Consider the following 20,601-nt stretch of genomic DNA (forward strand, 5'->3'; position numbering starts at 1 on the left):
GTTTAATTGAAGAGTTTGAAAATGATGTGGAAAGCACTTTGATGCATGTTTGGCTGGAACATGAAGGCAGCACTTTGTTTTCCTCACAGTCCAGCCGAGTATTCCTAGATTTAGGAATACTCGGCTGCTACACAGCTGCTAACTGCTCAGCTTCCCAGTTAGAGCAGACACAAGATCAGATGATTTTATATATCAGACGGTGAAACTGCTGAAGCACCAACTATTAATTAATGATATAAAATCTAATTCCCTGCTTAGAAACCTAATTAAGTAAACACAATGAGATAAATTGGTTTTCTGGACTCTGGCTTTATTAACACTGACAGTAAAAAGTATTTTTCAATTGTAATCTGTTATTTCTGCAATAAGGTGGAAGTTTTTATTGCAAACTGTTCCCGTCATGAGTTTCTCTGAGAAATGATCATCAGCTCTGCTGTCAGTGGAACAATACTGCCCTCTAGTGTCCGGGGAACGATCACGCTGGCCTTGGATGCTGGCTTTGGCTCGGATGTGGAAGTCTACGGACGAGCCCTTTTCCCAGGAGTTAGACTGAAAGTACAAATTAACATAAAACGGCGAGCTAACAGAATAAATTCATAAAACATTAAAAAACAAATAAATAGTAAACATTTTTGAGTAAAGAAGGACGGTAGTGTCCAGTAATAATAATTAATAACAACAATAATTCTTTCCTTTTTGGTTTCACTTGTGAGAATCAAGTCTGAGAATAGAAGATGAGATATTCTGTATATTTTGATTTGAGGCAAATTTGAGATGAGCTACATGAAAGTTATTCGTCTCGGGAGTCTGTGCATCACATCCTCCGGTTATAAAGAGGCGGAGGATCAGAACTGTGGTTCATGGCTCTGTTAAAGTCGCTGTAACCAAGTATGTTGGCATCTGAGCTGTAATTATGAACAAATACGAGGAGTAGTTTCTCATTTTTAAAAGAGACTCCTAATAAATTCTCCCTCTTTTATGGCTTAAACCTGGATTTCAAATGTTAACCCAGCTCACCCACTAGCAATTCCAGCTTTAATTGTGAAAATGAGGCAGCAGACCTCAGGAGTAAAGCAAACAAAGAAACAAGAGTCCTCCTCCTGCTTTCAAACACTTCTCCACCCGGAGGCGTTTTCCTCCTCACGGCCGTTTAAAGCGCAGGAAGATGTAAACTGCCAGGGATCGTTGGGCATCTACTGCACGGTGAGACAGGAGAGGAGGTCCAAGGAAACGACTCATGGCATCCACTTAATGCAGAGAGGATGAACTGTGCACGTCAGCTGTTTGGGAGGAAGTGTTTGTTGTTTCAGCCGTGATTTTGCATATTCATAGATTTTCCCGACGGTGCTGATCGTTTCTGCAGTGTGTGGCTGATTGCAGAGAAGATGCAGGTGTGCACGTGCATTTCTCAAAGAAAGAAATGGGAATTTGTGAACACGCGTACATGTCAGCACATTTTTACCATCACACCATTGTTCTGAGTCTTGTATGGTGGCAAAAGCAATAAAATGTTTGGCATTTCCTTCGTGGACTGTCGTGCAGAACAACAAGAACAACAGAAAGCAGCTCAAACTCTCAGTGCTTTTTAATGTGTTTGACAATATATTTCCTCTTTTTTTTATTGCTATTGCAAACTCGTTCCCCTCACGCTCGTCCCATTGCCGTGACGGCTTCAAGGAACAGAGCCATTAACACTGGTCGTACGCCAACACACGGGCAGGAAGGAAATCCATTTCATGGAAAGAACTTTTAGCTTATTCTCGTGAGTTTATATTCCAACAAAGTGCCAAAAACATGAAAATAATAATAAAAAAAATATCTGCCCAATTCATGGGCTGAACCAGACGATTAAAATAATTATAATAAAAAAAAAAAACGGTATAAAATACTCGTACGTAACTCAGAGCACACAATATAATGTACATCATAACCACTGTGTCACCACTGGAAGAGAAGATCGGAATAACAAAAACAGCCAAGTCTAATAGAGTGGAGCTACAGGAGTAGTAATATGACCTTTGGATAAAGAGTATTGTAGGCTTAGCACATCACGTAGGTCAAAGTCAGTCAACAGTTAGCACCATCGCAGACTTCAGTTTTCAGGATCAAGATACAAAGATACAGAAAAAGTCCAGAAGCATTCCTTTAGGAAAGAAACGAAACAAGTTGAAAGTAAAAAAACACAAACATGTAAAACAGCTGATGGCTCTCGGGCCCTGATTTATATTCTCTTTTTGATAAAAGTCTCTTGTTGTAACGCATCCATCCGTCCATCCACGTCTCTCACGCTCTCTCTCTCGCCATGGCCTCGGCTGCTTCTAGTCCGGGAAGCGCTGGCAGGCCTTTTTCCAGCGGCAGGCGGTGCACCACTGATCCTTGCGCTCCACCCCGTACACCTTGCGGCACTTCTTGGCCTCCCCGCGGCCCTTCCTGCAAAGAGAAACGAGTCGCGAGCGTCAGAAAGGCAAAAAAAGGGGCAACAAATAAAGACAAAAACTTTTCTAGGCAGGAAGGCCATGGAAATGTGATGTAAGCAGAGGACAGATACTACAATCAACAGAAAAAGCTCCATTTGTAAGCAGCCAAACTGAAAACGTAGGATCAGAAAGTTTCATCACTGGTAAATGGCCTGTATCTGTATAGCGCTTTACTTAGTCCCTGTGGACCCCACAGCGCGTTACACTACATCCACACATTCACACACTGGTGATGGCAGCTACATTGTAGCCACAGCTGCCCTGGGGCGCACTGACAGAGGCGATCAACATCAATCATCAATAACAATTTTTAAAGCTCGCCCGACTTAAGCCCCCCGAGCCTTGTCATCCTGTTAAAAAGAAGTTTCTCCTTCACACTGTCGCCGAGTGCTGGCTCATGGGGGTGGTCTGATTGTTGGGGTTTTCTGAACTATTACAGGGTCTTTACTTTACAAAACTAAGTACTACCAGGCAACTGCCCTGATTTGGACATTTATAAATAAAACTGAACTGAACTGAATTAACATGCACATTAGCTTAAAATAGCACTACACACAAAGAAGCCGAGTATTAGAAATGTTTAAATGTTAACATCATGAATGCCTCACCTGAAGGAGCAGTGAGTGCAGGAGGGCGACACACTCATTGGCTGCAGCCTGTTCTGCTGGAGCCATTGTTCTCCGACGCTGACGGACCGACAGCGAGGTTTCACCATCTGAGGACACAACCAAAGCTTAGGCACAACAGCAGCCTCTGGTGGAAGAGTTAGACAGTGTGGCCCCCTGCCCACTATGAGTGCAACAGTATCAAATGTTGGACATGGTAATGCTCCCACCTTACCCTTACTATATGTAAAGACACATGTAAAGGCAGACAAAAGACCCACCGGAGTGTTACTGTGGCTGAGGCCAGGGGTGGAGGCGGTCCAGCCATGACTGCCAGGGCTTCTGGGGGCCACAGACAGGACAGGGCTGCAGGCCTGGGGGACGCAACAAAGGACAGACAGATTCTTCACATGTGCAGGATCTCAAACTGCTTAGTATAAAAAGTTTAATGTTGGGCAGCAGAGTTGAGCAGAAAAGACATGAACACACTACACTACAGCCTATTATCACTTTAATATGGCAGTGTTAGCAAACATATACTTATATGCACATTAAACTGACACACCTACAGTACATTAGGAAATAAATCTACCTGGGTTCTCTATTGGACCTGAGTGACAAGGTTTCAATATTGTAATGTGTATTTATATAAGCTACAACTGTTAACATAGCTAATGTATCTTATTAGCCTACAGTTGCTATTAGCATTTTTACATGTGTAAATTCAGAATAAAAAAGAAACTTAATGGAACAAAGAACCAGGCAAATGTTAGAAATGAATACAACTCTTTCCCCCATGTTAAAGTCCAATATTTACATCCAGTTTAGCTTTTATTTAATATTTACCAATAAAAAATACATAGCTGTTTAGCTAGCTAACATTAATGGCAACAAGATAAGTACTACTGTCATGTAAAGTGAACTGCACAAAATACTGCAGGTTTGTCAATAATAATGCCATCTTACATATTATATCCATCTGTCATTTATTTGGTTTGCTGCTTTGAAAGGGTGAGGACTGGGAGAGTTGGTGGTCATGACGTTAGCAGTTTTACCCATTAGCTTATTCCTCCTGTGTTGTTTTATGGACATGTGACAACCACCACTGCGCTACAAAACCATGACGTTTCCCTCTGCGGCCAATGCAACGCAAATTTTGTGCCGTTCACGCGACTTGGCTGTCAGCGCATTGTGCTCCTTATGTAACGATCAGCATTCGGTCTTTTTCTCTGCTCACGTTTGGCTCTATGAGTGTAAGGAGGATGTTTACAGACACAGAAGAGAACCACGGTGACTGTGAATGATAAAGCGCTCCACACTGCCCCAAAACTCCTGTCCCTGTGTCCAATATTAGTTCCGCTTACTTAAATGAGGTTTAAAAATGTTACTGTACGGACCTCTGGACGCCCATCTGGTGTACCTTTCTCGTCCAACATGGTTCCAACCTGAGAACAACCTAATTTTCATCAACTATCTGCAGCTGGTTAGCTTAGTTTAGTTTATGTTAAAGTAGCGTGAAGCCTAGAAACACGGTGGAAACAGCTAGAAAAATCAGGAATTTGTAGCTCCTACTGGGATCAAACCAGAGATATTTCAACTGGAAATGTGTAAAACACTTATGGAGCTACCAGTCCATTAAACCCCAAACTAGCTTTGACCATCACTGTCATAAAGAAGGTAAGTTGACTAACTAGCAGCAACATGTCATGTTCTCTATTATGACAATTCAAGAGAACTTTCGTTGGCTTCCAAACACTTGAGCAGTGTTGCCAACTCCTCAGTAAGGAAAATCGCTATTGGCTGTCCTACAAGTCGCTAAATGACATCATCATCTAATTTGCATAATTGGTCATGCTAATGTAATTGTAACCTATGCTGTTGGAGAGAGAAATAACATCGTGGAAGAAACAAAGTGAGTAAAAAACGTCCTAAATGCATTTAGAGTTTATTTAGAACTACAAATTAAATTTATTTTAGCAATTATTGTTTTTTAATGTCACAATTCCAACCCTGCTCCTCTATCCGGGTTTGGACCGGCAAAAGTGACCCGAGATAGGCGCTCTGGTGGAGTTACTTTGTGCGTGTGTGTAAGTATTTTTAAACCTTGTGATCCACAAAACAGCATAAGAGTAAAAGAAGAACTGACTGCAGTCAGTGCGGGAGCAGCGGCTTCGCTCATGCGCGGTTCATTTGCAGTTTGGAGGTGTGATCATCTCCTACAGCGGGGGGAGGACTATCCTCCGCCCGTGAGCGCTTTAGCATGAGTGAGGTGCCCACGGCAGCACCGCTGCTTGTTGAGAGTAAGAGCAACACGCCCTTTCACGTCAAAAAGCCGTCATAAATAAGTCTTCAATAACACCAGAAAAAGTCGCCAGATTTGTTGCTAGTCGCTTTTTAGAAAAAAAAAAAAGTCGTTAAGGGGTCTGAAAAGTCGCTAAATATAGCGACAAAGTCGCTAAGTTGGCAACACTGCACTTGAGTGTAAGCAGATAATTTTTACACTTGAAACGAGTCCTTACATCAGCTGGGGCGCCAGATAGTTACAAAAATAACCAGTTTGAGACTTTCCCCCATAAAGATCAACTAAACTGATGATAATAATTATTATTATTATTATTATCAACTAAACTTCCACGTGATAAACCATCTTTTCCGACGAAGCTGCTTCCCACTCCCTCTGGTAAAGCGTCTTTGCATCGCCTCACATCCCACTGAGAGATGGAGGTGGTAGGAAGTATCTGCACGGCTAAATATTATGATGATAATCCACGGCGATAACCCAATCAGTAACAGTGGGAGTGACCACCAGAGAAAAAACAGGCCAGTGTCAGTGGACAGACATGTGGAGCCGCCGGCAGCTGTGACACACAGAAACACAGCATCGACCTGCAGTTCAACCCACTCTCACTCGAGTGTCTGCCTGCATGAAGAAAGACAGATGTGGCACAAACTGACACACTGCCTAACATTACTAAAGCTCTGATTGCTTTTTTAAAAAGGTCTGTTAGGAACATTTTTCAGAATGTGTACATCAGGTTTAAACCACCGCACTTTTGCACTGGGAGATGTTATGTGGTGTTTTTCTGCTTTTTGCAGGCTGGTTAGTCTCATCTCCTTGGGAAAGCGAGCAAGCAGACAGCTTGGTCTCTCACTGTCACAAAGCATCCATTTACAGGCTCGTGGTACAGGGTAAATGCAGGTCACCAGTGAAATGTGCTGCTTTGTGATGCATAAACAAAGTTGTAGCTCACTGATTCGTTAGAGAGGGGATCTGCTTGGGGGCCTTGGGTAAAGAGGACGTCTGCAACAACACCGTGACCACGGAACACGAGACGCGTGCACAAAAACTGCAGTAAAATGAATTCACGTCCCAGCTGAGCTATTTCGCAGAAGGGGAATCTAGACAGTTGCTTCTGTTTCCACATAGAGCCAGAATTCCTGGAGGCCAGTGGGAAAAAGTGACATTTAGAAGGTGAATTCCAGTGCTCGTGCACTAAATCTGCAGCTGACATTCAATAATTCATGCTAACAAGGACCGCGCTGTCTCCTTACATTGCCCTCAAACAATTTCATTCCCCAGAACACCGCCTTCTTCTTGTCAACTCCAATTCAGCAAAGAAAACAAGTAATTATTGAAATTATAGCCAGCTGAACAGGTATTTTGTGACAAAACTTACATGACTGGAAGAAAATGCCCTGAAGCTAAACAGAGTCAGAATGATTTCGTTTGAACGGCCTGCAAAGACCATTTACACGACGTCGAAGCATCGAAAAGCAAACGTTTATACTGGGGCCAGCTTCACTGTTACAGGCAGACAGGTATGATTCCCAGTTTTACAACTGGACTCCTCCATCTACAGACGCCAGAGGTGGGAAGTAATGAAGTACAAATACTTTTTTACTCGAGTAGAATTTTCAAGAATCTGTACTTTAGTTGAGTAGTTTTTTCTTCTGACACCATTGAATTTTTACTCCCTGCATTTCTAAAAACATACATATGTTCTTTCTCCTCTTTACATGATACAGCTTTTATCAGTGAGGGTGGGAAAACAAGTCTCCCCTCACTCAGCACTGGAGCACCACAGGGCTGTGCTGTAAGCCTCCTGCTGGACTCACTGCACACCTACGACTGTGTAGCCAAGTCACACCACACCTCCATTTTTAAGTTCGCTGATGACACTGTTGTGGTGGGCCTGATCTCTCATAACGTCGAGAAGGCCTTCCTGGAGGAGATCAGGAACCTGGAGAACAACCTTCTCCTAAACATCAGAAAAACTAAGGAGCTGATTGTGGACTTCAGCACAAAGCAGGTGAGAAATTACAAGCCACTATCATCAGTGGAGAGAGTAGACAATTGCAGATACCCGAGTGTTCACATCACACAGGACCTGTCATGGTCACATTAACACTCTGGTGAAGAGAGCCCTGCAGCGTCTGTTGTTCCTCAGACGACTCAGAGACTTCCACCTACCTGAGAAGGTGCTCAAGAACTTCTACTCCTGCACCATCCAAGCATCCTGTCGGGAAATATCTGCACCTGGTATGGGAACAGCACGAAGCAGGACAGACGAGCCTGACCTGGAGTCTATTTACACCAGGGGTGCAGCACCAAAGCCAGGAAAATCATGAAAGACCTCCCCCATCCCAACAATGGACTATTCTGCTCGCATAAGGCCGACGCAGAGAGAAAGAGGAGGAGCTTCTCTCCTCGCTAACCGGCTGTAGGACTGGACTCTACATATCTCTACACACCATTGCACATTCACTGAATAACAACATGTATCTGGTCTGGTCTCTCTCACATCACATCACTGTACACTTAATAACAAATACATGCACTTCAATGATAACCTCGTAACTGTTTTGACTGTTCACTGTCAATCCACTCACTGCTGATTTGCACACCTTAAAGTTTTAACTTGATTTTTCATTTTAGTTTTATTCTGGTCGGGAACTGCACAGCAACAAACTGCACGTTGGACTGCGTATGATCGTTTATGTGACAAATAACATTTGAATTTGAGGTTAGATTTAAAGGTAACAGCTGTTCTTTGACACTTGTTATCTGGACAGAGTGTTACTGTAATCTGATTACTTTTTTCAAGTAACGAGTAAAGTAAGGGATTACTATTGCAAAAACGGTAATTAGATCACCGTTACTTTCCCGTAGGAACGCTGCGTTACTGCGTTACTAAAACTGTGATTTTTTGCGAGAATGTCTCACGACAGTGACGTAAGCGAGTGTGACGTTAGTGACAACAGCTGTGTGCAGATCAACAATGGATCACATATCGAGTGCAGAGAGAGTATGAGCGTGCAGAGTTTAAAGCGTGGAAGTACTGACCTTACTTTGAGTTTGATTCCATAAAAAGTGACAAAAACATTAGTGTCCGCTGTGCGTGGGAAGAAAACTTCTTTTTACAGCGAAAAAACCCCTAAACTTCCAACAAGCACCGAGTAGCTACGACGTGATGGGAAACTCACAGAGAAACTCGCGGATTCTTCCACTGACCGCGGCACACCTGCACCAGGGTAAACCTCCGCCTACCGTAGTCCTGCTTTACAGGTGAAAATAGAGCAACAGGACCGCTGAGTCTTTGACTTTATTTATTTTCTGCTGTGTTTTACTTGCATCTATTTCAAAGAGTGAGTGTAAACACACAAAATATTTTATTTTATGTGCTGGAATGTGCAGAAAATAGGTTTAAATGTTAAACTAATTTCTTCCAGTCAGAGAATGTTGCATATAATGAAATCTTTGCTTGATGCATAAAGTTAAAAGATTAAAACGAATAAAACAAGTTTTAAAAAAGGAGACTTTTCCATTTGATTACATTTTGTATGATGGATTATGCAGAAAAAGTAGAATTGGGCTGAAAGATCTATCACTTTATCACCTACTCAGGTTGTAAATGGTGTTTTTAAAAAGTAACTAAGTAACTAATTACTTTTGAAAATAAGTAATCAGTAAAGTAACGGGATTACTTTTTGGGGGATGTAATCAGTAATTAGTTACTGATTACTTTTTTCAAGTGACTTGACCAACACTGATACTGGAAACCTAAAGGTTAAATTTAATGTCATTTTTAACCACATGTCGTATTTGTGTGTGATGTCTCTGACATCATTGTGGAGACATTTTCACTGCTTTTTTTTAAACAATATTACTTCATTGAAGTTTGCAGACATCCATTAATGCGCAGCTCTCTTAAGATCCCACCACAGCACTTCAGTTGACTTTGACTGGGCCTTTCAGGAGCCAGAATCTGAGATACTTTAGCAGTAAGGGAACATTTAGTTTTCCCCAAGACTTTATCCACCCCCAGCAATTAATTTATTAACATTAAATAAGAAAATGAACCCATTCTGCTCATTCACAGCTACATATTTTAATTCATGGACTCTACTAGAGCAGCTTTGATTTATAGTTCATAATAATTCTTATTTCATTAACACCTTGGTTAAAAAATGTTTTTTTAGCTAGTCTCTGATTGGCTGCCCCTCATAAACAGAAGATTTGAACTGTGGGTGGGTGGAGCTTCAGCACCCAGGTCATATTGGACCATACTGACGACCATATTGGGGATATGGCGTCTTACTAACATTAGAGCCACGAGCAGAAACTGAACTGAGCGTTCTGACATGCTCGTACGTACACTGATGTCATTATCTGAGACTTTCAACGATTTACGATTTTAACAACATCCATCCATTCGCTTCCGCTTATCCTTTTCAGGGTCGCGGGGGCGCTGGAGCCTATCCCAGCTGTCATAGGGCAAGAGGCGGGGTACACCCTGGACAGGTCGCCAGTCTGTCGCAGGGCCAACACACAGGGACAGACAACCATTCATACTCACATTGACACCTAGTGGCAATTTGGATTATCCAATTAACCTATCCCCACAAGCTGCATGTCTTTGGACGGTGGGAGGAAGCCGGAGTACCCGGAGAGAACCCACGCAAACACGGGGAGAACATGCAAACTCCACACAGAAAGACCTGATGGTGGAATTGAACTCAGGACCTTCTTGCTGTGCGGCAACAGTGCTAACCACCGTGCATGTTTAACAACATGTATGGGTGAAAATAAAGATGGAGAGCAACAGTGCTCCACCCACCTGATAGAGGTGCTCCGAGTGAATCTGCCAGAAGCTGCTGGGGGCCGACTGGCTGAGCTGACTGGGCCTGCTCAGGCCTGGCCCAGAGCTGGAGTTGGACCTGGGTCTGTGAGCTGGGAGGAGCTCTGAGCCTGGAGGAGAACCACAGGACGCCCAGCTGAGATGAGAGGACGAGGCCTGGCCCAGAGCCTGCTGGGCTGGAGCTGGACCGGAGCTGGGATCGACAGTGTCACAGGATATCTTGGTGTAGTAGAAGTCCTCCTCTCGCTGGGACTGGTCTGACCCACTGCTGTGCATGTGTGGCAGGGACACACCAGTGGACACACCAGTGGACACACAGAGAAAAAGAGTGAGTTGTGTGTTTGCAGAGTTAGTGAGAGCAGCACTTACTACAGCCCAGACTGAAAAGCTCCCTTCCCCTAAGCGAGCAGAGCTCTTCCACAACCTGAAAATTTTATTCCCTCCTGTTTTTTTAATGTTGTTTTGAAGCTGAGAAATGTTCCAGAAGGCCGACCCGTCTGGTTTCGAATTTGGCTCAGACTCCCAGCGAACACCTGAAAAACATCAACTTCCGCGTGTCCTTAAAGTGACCAATTAATACTTGGTCCCTATTTTTAGTGGATTCCTAACTTTATATGATACGACATATAAAGCATCATATAAAGTATTTTTGGCCATTTGTGCAATGACAGGAATATTTTACTGCTTCCAGCTGCTCCCAACATCATAAAGAAAACAACAGGGAAAAAAAACACGGCATCATCACCAAGAATGGAAAAAATAAAGAATATTCTAAATACACATATTTACACAGTATTGTTCAACCATGAAATAATTGTGGGAAAATTCACATTTTTTGGAAATGGAGCGTTTAGTGAAGTGATGCAATTTTAAATAGAAAGATGAAATATTAATTTGGAATAATATATGAACATGGAGCCTCATGCTACAGTCTGAGGATGAACGCCCAATCCGATTGGCCAGGAACAAGCGTGTGTGCAGTTATTCTCCCCACAGATATTTTATTTTAATTTCGACCACTGTCTGCGAGTGGGAGGGTCACAATTACACCGCATGGACTAAATGAAACACATTGTGCGCACATAGCATGTACGCGATTGTGTGACTGCTCTTACTTGTTGCTGTGTTTCTGTACAGTCGCGGTGTGTTTTCGCCTGAACGCACACTGTGATTAGCTGAAAGCGACACCTTTGTTCATTCTGATTATAATAATAGATAATTAAGATACGTTCTTGTTTTTGCACACATTTGTGTCAAATCAGGCTCCACAGCCTCGGTTGCCTCGCCGAGGTTCATCCTGAGCCAGGAAAAAACTTTCAGTGCCCCTCCCCACCTGAGCCCTCATTTTTTGTTATTTTTTTTAATCTACTTTAAGCAAAATTGTTCCCACATCTCTGCTAAGAGTGACTGTAGATGCATGAAAAGGTTCAAAGTGCCAGCTCACCCCAGATGCAGCACACGGATGTGTCTTTTTATGCCGACTGAAGACGTGAGGACTTTGCCACAGCTGGGCCACAGGCATCTGTACACACTTCTGACGGAGCTCTGCGGGAGGAAGAGCGCAGACGGAGGGTGAGCGCGCACAGACACATGTCCAAACTGCAGAAAGGCTGTGTTGATTATAGCGGCTTCTTCAGTTTTCCCGGAGCAGCTGTGCACCTTTGGTTTTTTGGCAGCGAGCTCCTCCCCCTGCTCCAGCTCCATGTGCAAGCCTTCGTCGGGGCTGCTGTCCATCTCGGTGACGGACGGCGAGGGCGCCGGGCTGACGTTGCCGTGGTCCCAGCTCCAGTAGCCGCTGCTGCCGCTGTCTGAGAGCTCGCCTCCGCCGCACTCCATGTCAGCGGGTGAGGATGATGAGCCAGCTAGAGGAAGGTAGAACCGTGTCTCGTGAGCCAAAGAAAGCCTCGAGTTTGTCACAGAGCTGAGGGAAACGGACTCCCGCATTAAATCGGTGTCTATCAATTTAAACCCTCTGGTTTAAATATCAAATATTCTCTGTTGCTTTTTGGGATGAAAACAGCTTCTGGTGCTGTGTCCCCTCTGCCGTCCTACAGTGAACAGCAGGCCTCCTGTGCTGCTGCCAGGCCTGTTTTCAGCATCTGTTTACTCCCTCCTTCCTGCTCTGTTCCCTCTTCACACATATTTTGTTTATTGCTCTGCCAAAACATTAAAAATAGCAGGTAATGTTTATCAAGCTAATAAACGCTGAGTGAATAACACACATGGATTGGAGCTGGAGTTTCTTTGTGTCACAGTTGAACAGCAGCTGTGTGTGAAACAGCTGTTTGGGCATCGAGCTTTAAGGAGTTCCTCCATCAACTCCTGTTCTCGATTCTTATCGTCAGATCTGTGCTCTACAACATCTCTGTTACAGCAAATATTATAAAAGTTAGTTGAGTTATAAACTATTAATAGTTTACTCCATGCCGTGTCAAACTGCTGACCACCTACTGGACCAAAGTCCACATTATTATAACTGAAGACTGGACAAATAAAACCTGTTTATTTTCTATAAAGCTTTATACAGTCACAGCTCTGCTAAAACCTTTAATGAAGTGCGTGCCATATATGTTCACCTCTTCCTGTTAAAAGGAAGTTTTTCCTTCCCACTGTCACCAAGTGCTTGTTGACTGATTGCTGAGGTGACTGCTATTGTGACTTGGTGCTATATAATTAAAATGAATATTTATGGTTGAGGAGATACAGACCAGGTCCAGGATCTGTTTGTGGAGAGCTCTGAACCACGGGGCTGCAGGACAGACTGGTCAGGACCATGGCTGCCATGATCTCATCCATCTCCACCGACTCCGGGCTGCGAAAGCTAAAGATAACATGCAGAAATATTCCGGTAAAAATCAGGTCCGCCCTCACATTCTCTGACCAAGCAGCAACATCTGAAACCTGGAACCAACAAATGCAGTTCCTCTACTGGCCACTTGAGGCCGTCTCAAACGAGTCTGTCCCCATAGAGTCCCATATTAAAAGGCTCAGTTTTACTGCAGACACAAACGTGTAGGCTTTAGCCCGTATGGATAGTTTCCCTCTTCATAACAACAACACAGGGGTCAAAACTGAATGCTGGTCACAGGTAGCTATAGGTGACCTGCTGCCCTCGGCCATTTTTATGCTTTTGCTGCCTTTAGGAGCCTTTTTAATGAAAACATACTAGGGCTGCCACAAACGATTATTTTGATAGTCGACTAATCAGATCATCATCCATTGGACGTAAAACGTACAGCTTACTGCACCAGCAGCATCTGCTCTTATATAACTATCATTAGCTTACAGCTTTAAGTGTTTAAGGTCTGTGCTAACTAAAAATAAAGACAAGATGATAGTTTATTAAATTTTAATGACATTTGCAGATTGTTTCGGTGAAGTTTAATAAACTCCTTGCTATCTAAAATATAACAGGACACCGGAGTAAATTCTCCAGCATCTCACACTTCTGATAATCAGCTGTCTGCTTGACGTTTATTCAGCTGTGTGAAAACTATAACTTTAATCTCAGCCAAACCGATTTACTCAGGAACAAATAAAATACTAAAAAAAAAGCCAAACAATAACATTTTAAGTTATCTAAGTGACTTATATATCATGTTTAACCTGAGTAGCAAAAGACAGCAGTGGGTTTGAAAACGATTTGCTGGGAGTCCGGTGTTCTCACGGCTCTAGTTAGCCTAGCCCCCGGCTAACTATCGAGCTAGTGGGTAACAGACGTCTCTGAAAACGTCGGAGCGCTTTTGAAAATATGTGGTGTCCTGATAAACTGAGCAGATATTTGAGGTTTACACAGCTACATTCTCGCCTGAAAATATGTTAAACGTTTATTTTGTGACCCAGAAAGAATAATAAGAGTAACATTAAAACTAACCAGCTGCCGCCATTGTTGGAAACTAAGCTGGGCCGCGCTATGAATTCTGGGACACAGCTTCTTCTTCTTCGGGGTTTAACGGCAGCTGGCATCCTTGTACATGCAGTGCTGCCATCTTCTGTTTCAGTCCGTTATTACACTCTTAAATCCTGCTACTGACTCCTGCGTCTTTTGTGATCTTACAAAGCTTCAAACGACGCGTCGACTATTAAATCAGTCGTCGACGATTTTGATAGTCGACTAATCGTGGCAGCCCTAAAACACACACGTCTGTGCTCGAGCTTCTTTCAGCCACTGACATTCTGTTGTTTATCATCAGACTGCTGCTAACCACTTAGTAGTCTGAGGTGCAGTTTGCTAATCAAATGTGTTAGCATTAGATGCTAACTTAGCACGTACAGTAACTTGTGCCTCCCAAAACAAAGAAACAAATCCACAACACGGCTAACACTGAGCTTTCAGTAAAGGGTGACATCATCTTTTCTATATGCACACGTACAGTCTATGCCTCGCTGTGCCTCACCTGTATGGCGCCTGCGCGGTGACGAGGTGCATTGTGGGTCCCACTGGCAGCGGAGCAGCCAGGTTGCTCTTGTAACGGCCGCTCTCAGCCTGGACGCAGCTCTGTCCGTACACCTTCAAAGCGAGGCAATGACACAGTGAGTTCCTCGTTCCAGCCTGGAAAAGTTGTCCATTTAGTGTCTCACCCTGGTTCAACAGAAATCGTCCACTCAGCTCGTCAGTGGACGCTGACACAACAGACAAAACACTGTTCAGGCCTTATACGGGTTAAGCTGTTTACATGCGTCTGCGGTACCCTGCTCCTGAGCCCCACTGTGGCCATGAATAAAGCAGTTAAGAGAATATTTCCTGTCCATCTGTGGCGTCCTGCTCGCAGACGGCATAATCTGCCAGTGAAACAGCGTGCAAGGAAGTGGCTGCCAGCCTCTGACCAGGCAGTGCATTACATCTAACACAGTGGAAAGAAATAATGATCGCATCAAGTTCTTTCTCAGTTTGGGTTTGAACTTTGGGACGCGTACCTTTGTGCTTATTGTGGTTCTAATGTGCTCAAAATGCCATGTAAGCCTGAATTTCACACACTGACACAACAGAATACATGTCATCTCTGTCAGGCTTCTCACCAGAGCGTGTTGCACGCCAGGCCCGTTGCTGCCCTGCTTTGTCTTAGAGACGCATGCCTGCCGTCCCACCGGGCAGGCCGCCGTCCCGTCTGGCCCCGCTCCAGCTCTGTCCTCGGGTCCCGTAGCTGCCATTGGTGCTGCCGCGCACACTGAGGGACTCACAGTGTGACACCTCCCTACACACAGGACGCCGAATGAAAATATGTCACAGCGTTATTCATCTTCCCACAGCCACGCAGCTAAAGTGCACCTCGGCGATGTCGGACTGTGACGTTACATAAAACTTCACCACAAACAAACATCCTTCGGTAACTTTGGTCGTAATTTCTGCCCAGCTTCCCTCTTAAAAGGATTAAATGATGAAGGCTATTTTCATCCAAGGAGAATATGCTCGCGGTGAACCACGGCATCAAATGACAAATATGCTCGGTCAATAAATACGGGGATGTAAACAGACGGCAGCTTTGCTGACGAGTGACTGTTGGCAAACACTCGTTCCATCTTGCATCTCTGCGCCTCACAGTGCAGCGCAACAACACCACAGGAGATTTGAAAAGGATTGCAGGGATCTGAAGGGAACACAGACTTGAGTGGATTTCGATCTGATCGCAGTCTTGCTGGAGTTTTGCTGTCTACTCCGATAAAGTAGGAAACTCATGACGCCTTATAGAGACCTAATTTGGCATTTGGGTAGATTCAGTGTGGCCTGTAGCCCACAGAGGGTGGGGGCAATGCTGCATTCAGTAAACGCAGGAATAATCCAGATATTTTGGCGACTTTGCAGTGGATTCACAGTGTTTCTGTGTGTTTTGGTGCTTTTTGACAAAGTCAATGACCCAAATTTTCTAAAGAGTGCATTTTGGAGTACATTCATGCTTACATCAATAACAATGCAAAAAATCTAAACTATATGTATAAAAGATCAGAAACAACATGGATTACTGCTTTATAAGAAAGCCCTCCACAAAGCCAGAACATCTTACTATTCATCACTGATTGAAGAAAATAAGAACAACCCCAGGTTTCTCTTCAGCTCTGTAGCCAGGCTGACAAACAGTCAGAGCTCTGTTGAGCCAACCATCCCTTTAACGTTAACTAGTAATGACTTCATGAACTTCTTCACAAATAAAATTTTTATCATTAGAGAAAAAATTACCAGTAATCGTCCCACAGATGTAATATTATCTACAGCTACTCTTAGTACCATTGATGTTAAGTTAGACTCTTTTTCTCTAATTGATCTTTCTGAGTTAACTTCAATAATTACTTCCTCAAAACCTTCAACGTGTCTTTTAGACCCCATTCCTACAAAACTGCTCAAAGAAGTCCTGCCATTAATTAATGCTTCGATCTTAAATATGATCAACCTATCTCTAATAATCAGCTATGTACCACAGGCCTTCAAGCTGGCTGTAGTTAAACCTTTACTCAAAAAGCATCTCTAGACCCAGCAGTCTTAGCTAATTATAGGCCAATCTCCAACCTTCCTTTATATCAAACATCCTTGAAAGAGTAGTTGTCAAACAGCTAACAGATCATCTGCAGAGGTTTATTTGAAGAGTTTCAGTCAGGTTTCAGAGCTCATCACAGCACAGAAACAGCTTTAGTGAAGGTTACAAATGATCTTCTTATGGCCTCTGACAGTGGACTCATCTCTGTGCTTGTCCTGCTAGACCTCAGTGCAGCGTTCGATACTGTCGACCATAATATCCTATTAGAGCGATTAGAACATGCTGTAGGTATTACAGGTACTGCGCTGCAGTGGTTTGTATCATATCTATCTAATAGACTCCAGTTTGTTCATGTAAATGGAGAGTCCTCTTCACACACTGAGGTTAATTACGGAGTTCCACAGGGTTCAGTGCTAGGACCAATTCTGTTTACATTATACATGCTTCCCTTAGGCAGCATCATCAGAAGACATAGCATACATTTACACTGCTATGCAGATGACACCCAGCTCTATCTGTCCATGAAGCCAGATAACACACACCAATGAGTTAAACTGCAGGAATGTCTTAAAGACATAAAGAGCTGGATGGCCGCTAACTTTCTGCTTCTTAATTCAGATAAAACTGAGGTTATTGTACTCGGCCCTGAAAAGCCTAGAAATATGGTATCTAAGCAGATTCTTACTCTGGATGGCATTACCTTGGCCTCCAGTAACGCTGTGAGGAACCTTGGAGTCATTTTTGACCAGGACATGTCCTTCAATGCACATATTAAACAAATATGTAAGACTGCTTTCTTCCATTTGTGCATCATCTCTAAAGTTAGAAATATCCTGTCTCAGAGTGATGCTGAAAAACTAGTTCATGCATTTATTACTTCCAGGCTGGACGACTGTAATTCATTATTATCAGGAAGTCCTAAAAACTCCCTGAAAAGCCTTCAGCTGATCCAAAATGCTGCAGCAAGAGTCCTGACAGGGACTAGAAAGAGAGAGCATATTTCTCCTGTTTTGGCTTCCTGTTAAATCCAGAATTCAAAATCCTGCTGCTCACATACAAGGTCTTAAATAATCAGGCCCCATCTTATCTCAATGACCTTGTAGTACCATATCACCCTATTAGAGCACTTCGCTCTCGCTCTGCAGGCCTACTTGTTGTTCCTAGAGTATTTAAAAGTAGAATGGGAGGCAGAGCCTTCAGTTTTCAGGCCCCTCTTCTGTGGAACCAGCTTCCAGTTTGGATTCAGGAGACAGACACTATCTGTACTTTCAAGATTAGGCTTCAAACTTTCCTTTTTGCTAAAGCATATAGTTAGGGCTGGACCAGAGAAGAGGGGCCCTGAATCCTCCCTTAGTTATGCTGCAATAGACATAGGCTGCCGGGGGATTCCCATGATGCATTGAGTTTTTCCTTTCCAGTCACCTTTCTCACTCACTATGTGTTCACAGACCTCTCTGCATTGAATCATATCTGTTATTAACCTCTGTCTCTCTTCCACAGCATGTCTTTATCCTGTCTTCCTTCTCTCACCCCAACCAATCACAGCAGATGGCCCCGTCCGCCCGGTTCTGCCGGAGGTTTCTTCCTGTTAAAAGGGAGTTTTTCCTTCCCACTGTCGCCAAAGGGCTTGCTCATAGGGGGTCATATGATGGTTGGGTTTTCTTTGTATCTATTATTGTACGATCTACTGTACAATATAAAGCGCCTTGAGGCGACTTTTGTTGTGACTTGGCACTGTATAAATAAAATTGAATTGAATTACTCCGTGATTCAGACTTTTTTCACAGCACTAAATGTTGGGGCGGACTATGGGCAGAAATCTGTGCCACCAGAAACTGAATTTGAATAAGTTAAATTTGAATTTGAATTGCTCGGATTGAATCTGAATTGTAACTGGGCCACATCTGACCCACGCAACACTCAGCAGTGCGATAACTGAACCATGAGAGCCAAAGGTTCCCAGACTGAGGTGCAAAAGTGTCACCTGGTTCTGTTATTGCTTTTCAGATGAACATGTTAAGCTTTTAGCTTATTAGGATCAAATATTCATATACAGAAGCTGGTGGCAACTTTCTTATTTGAGATATATGAACTGGTATAAAAGAAGAAGAAACAAGCAAAACAACGTACAATAATAACATAAAAGAAGCGGTGCTTAAACGGTATACAGTTTCATCATGCATCATATTTCACTGTATCAAAAAGAAATTCTTGAATTATTTAAAGAACTGGATATTTCTTTATTCACTTGCATGTAAAAGTTATTTACTGCTTAGAAACCTGCACCAAAGGGATTCTGCGGGGACACGAATCACTTCTCCCATTCTTTTCTGTGCACCCAAACGCAGCACAAAGCCCGATTTCCCCCACCTTCCCACCAATCAGCGCCAAGTTTCAGTAGTAAACAAGCGGCACCGTGTGGGAGTGCCGCCGCCGCTGATTGGCTGAGCCGGGGCTTTCAGGAACACACCCCCGTTCCAACAACGTGTTCAGACACGAGTTTCGCCGGGAGGGACTGAGCCGGACCACAGAGCACAGCCGAGATTAAACTCGTTTCCAACGCAAAGTCACGTAAAAGCACGGCGTGATGATCCTGGTTACACGCGAGACATTTGGTGCAGCCATGAATTTCAGGCTGGAACGCACAAACAGTGACGTGAAAACAACAACACGCCAAAAACACAATAAATGAGGCCATTTCTGCAGTCGTATTAAGTTCGTGTAGTTTCCACGCATTATATTGCAAGGCAGTAAAACCTTAAAAACCCCGGGCGCGTGCAGCCGCACGCAAACGACGCTAACGCCGCAGATGGAACAACAGCCGCGCTTCCAGCTGAACGTGTCGCCTATTTGGGACTAAAAAAGATGCGTCATAGAAAAACAAGTCGCATTTTATGATCCCGCAATTACACGACTGATCTCCACCCGGCAACGCAGACTGGAATCCGGAGAGACCCCCCTCCCCCTCCCGCGGCTTACCCGGTGCACACACACAAAACTGTATGTTGGCTGTTTTCTGCAGAGCAAAACAGCCTCTCCGCTTCTAAAAACAGCGCGTTTTACTCACTCCGTCGGGGGGAAGTCCTCCGCTCAGAGCTGCAGCTGCGGGTCGTCGCTGCCTGGTAGTCCTGCCGCTCGCCGGGCTCGTCGGTCTGCCGGAGGAAAGGGGGGTTGGGTCGGTCGGATACGCGCCTACGTGTGTCTGCTCGGTGGACCAATGCCGGGGGTGACAGCTGGGCAAGAGCGCAGAGATATGAGCCTGCAGCGCGCCGTGCACAAAAGGATGATCTAGGTGAGGGGTTACCAGAGCATCATCATCGTCATCATCCAATCTCTGTCTGTCTGTCTGTCTGTCCGGAGCACACAAATCTGCTGCGTCTCAACATGAGCACCACAAACGGATCCCGTCCTTAAAATTTTTTTTTTTTTAAAATCAATTATAGTCGACTTTTATGTAATTACTCTGCACTGTACCAAGATGCAAATCTTAAATATCAAAAAATGATGATCATATATTCCATAAACCAGGAGGTCACACAGGCAGACTATCTGTTATCAATCAGTTGTGTCAAACATATGGCCCGCGGGCCGTATCCGGACCAGCAAAGACTCCACTGGAAGGCTTTGCAGAGATTGACAAACACTGTTCACTATTCACGTGTTTGCAGGAGACAGTGTTGCCAGGTCAGGGTTTGAAAGGGTCCCATCACTTTTAAGTAACTCTTCATTTCATGTAGAGGCCCAGAGTCAGTTATAATTACAGTTATGTGGAAAAGCCGAGCCGTCACACGGCATCGATTTGTAAATGATTGGTTAAATACACGTTACATGTCCAAGATGTGAATTTTAGATTTATTTTTTTTAAACAAGCGCATCTTTTGTCTTTTATTGATCCGACCCACTTAGGATG

The 20,601-nt window shown here is 43.9% G+C and overlaps 1 protein-coding gene across 5 annotated transcripts; it reads right to left on the bottom strand.

Moving 5' to 3' along the window:
• Positions 1-293: 293 nt before the first annotated feature.
• On the bottom strand, positions 294-19,892 carry znf395b (zinc finger protein 395b). Of its 5 annotated transcripts, none has more exons than XM_026142449.2 (10): positions 19,759-19,892; positions 15,241-15,416; positions 14,619-14,731; positions 12,930-13,042; positions 11,881-12,083; positions 11,666-11,766; positions 10,201-10,489; positions 3,364-3,456; positions 3,086-3,192; positions 1,568-2,430 (listed from the first exon to the last, which is right to left on the bottom strand). In XM_026142449.2, exons 2-10 carry the CDS (start codon positions 15,370-15,372, stop codon positions 2,319-2,321), a joined length of 1,263 nt encoding a protein of 420 aa, XP_025998234.1. In that variant the 5' UTR covers positions 15,373-15,416; positions 19,759-19,892; the 3' UTR covers positions 1,568-2,318. The 5 variants fall into 5 exon arrangements, with proteins under 5 accessions (XP_080145923.1, XP_025998234.1, XP_025998232.1 ...); XM_026142447.2 differs by having other exon boundaries at positions 14,619-14,773; XM_080289796.1 differs by having other exon boundaries at positions 10,201-10,486; positions 14,619-14,803.
• Between the last annotated feature and the right edge of the window lie 709 nt (positions 19,893-20,601).

The sequence above is a fragment of the Astatotilapia calliptera genome, chromosome 15 (assembly GCF_964374335.1).
Source record: "Astatotilapia calliptera chromosome 15, fAstCal68.1, whole genome shotgun sequence".
Taxonomy (NCBI): domain Eukaryota; kingdom Metazoa; phylum Chordata; class Actinopteri; order Cichliformes; family Cichlidae; genus Astatotilapia; species Astatotilapia calliptera.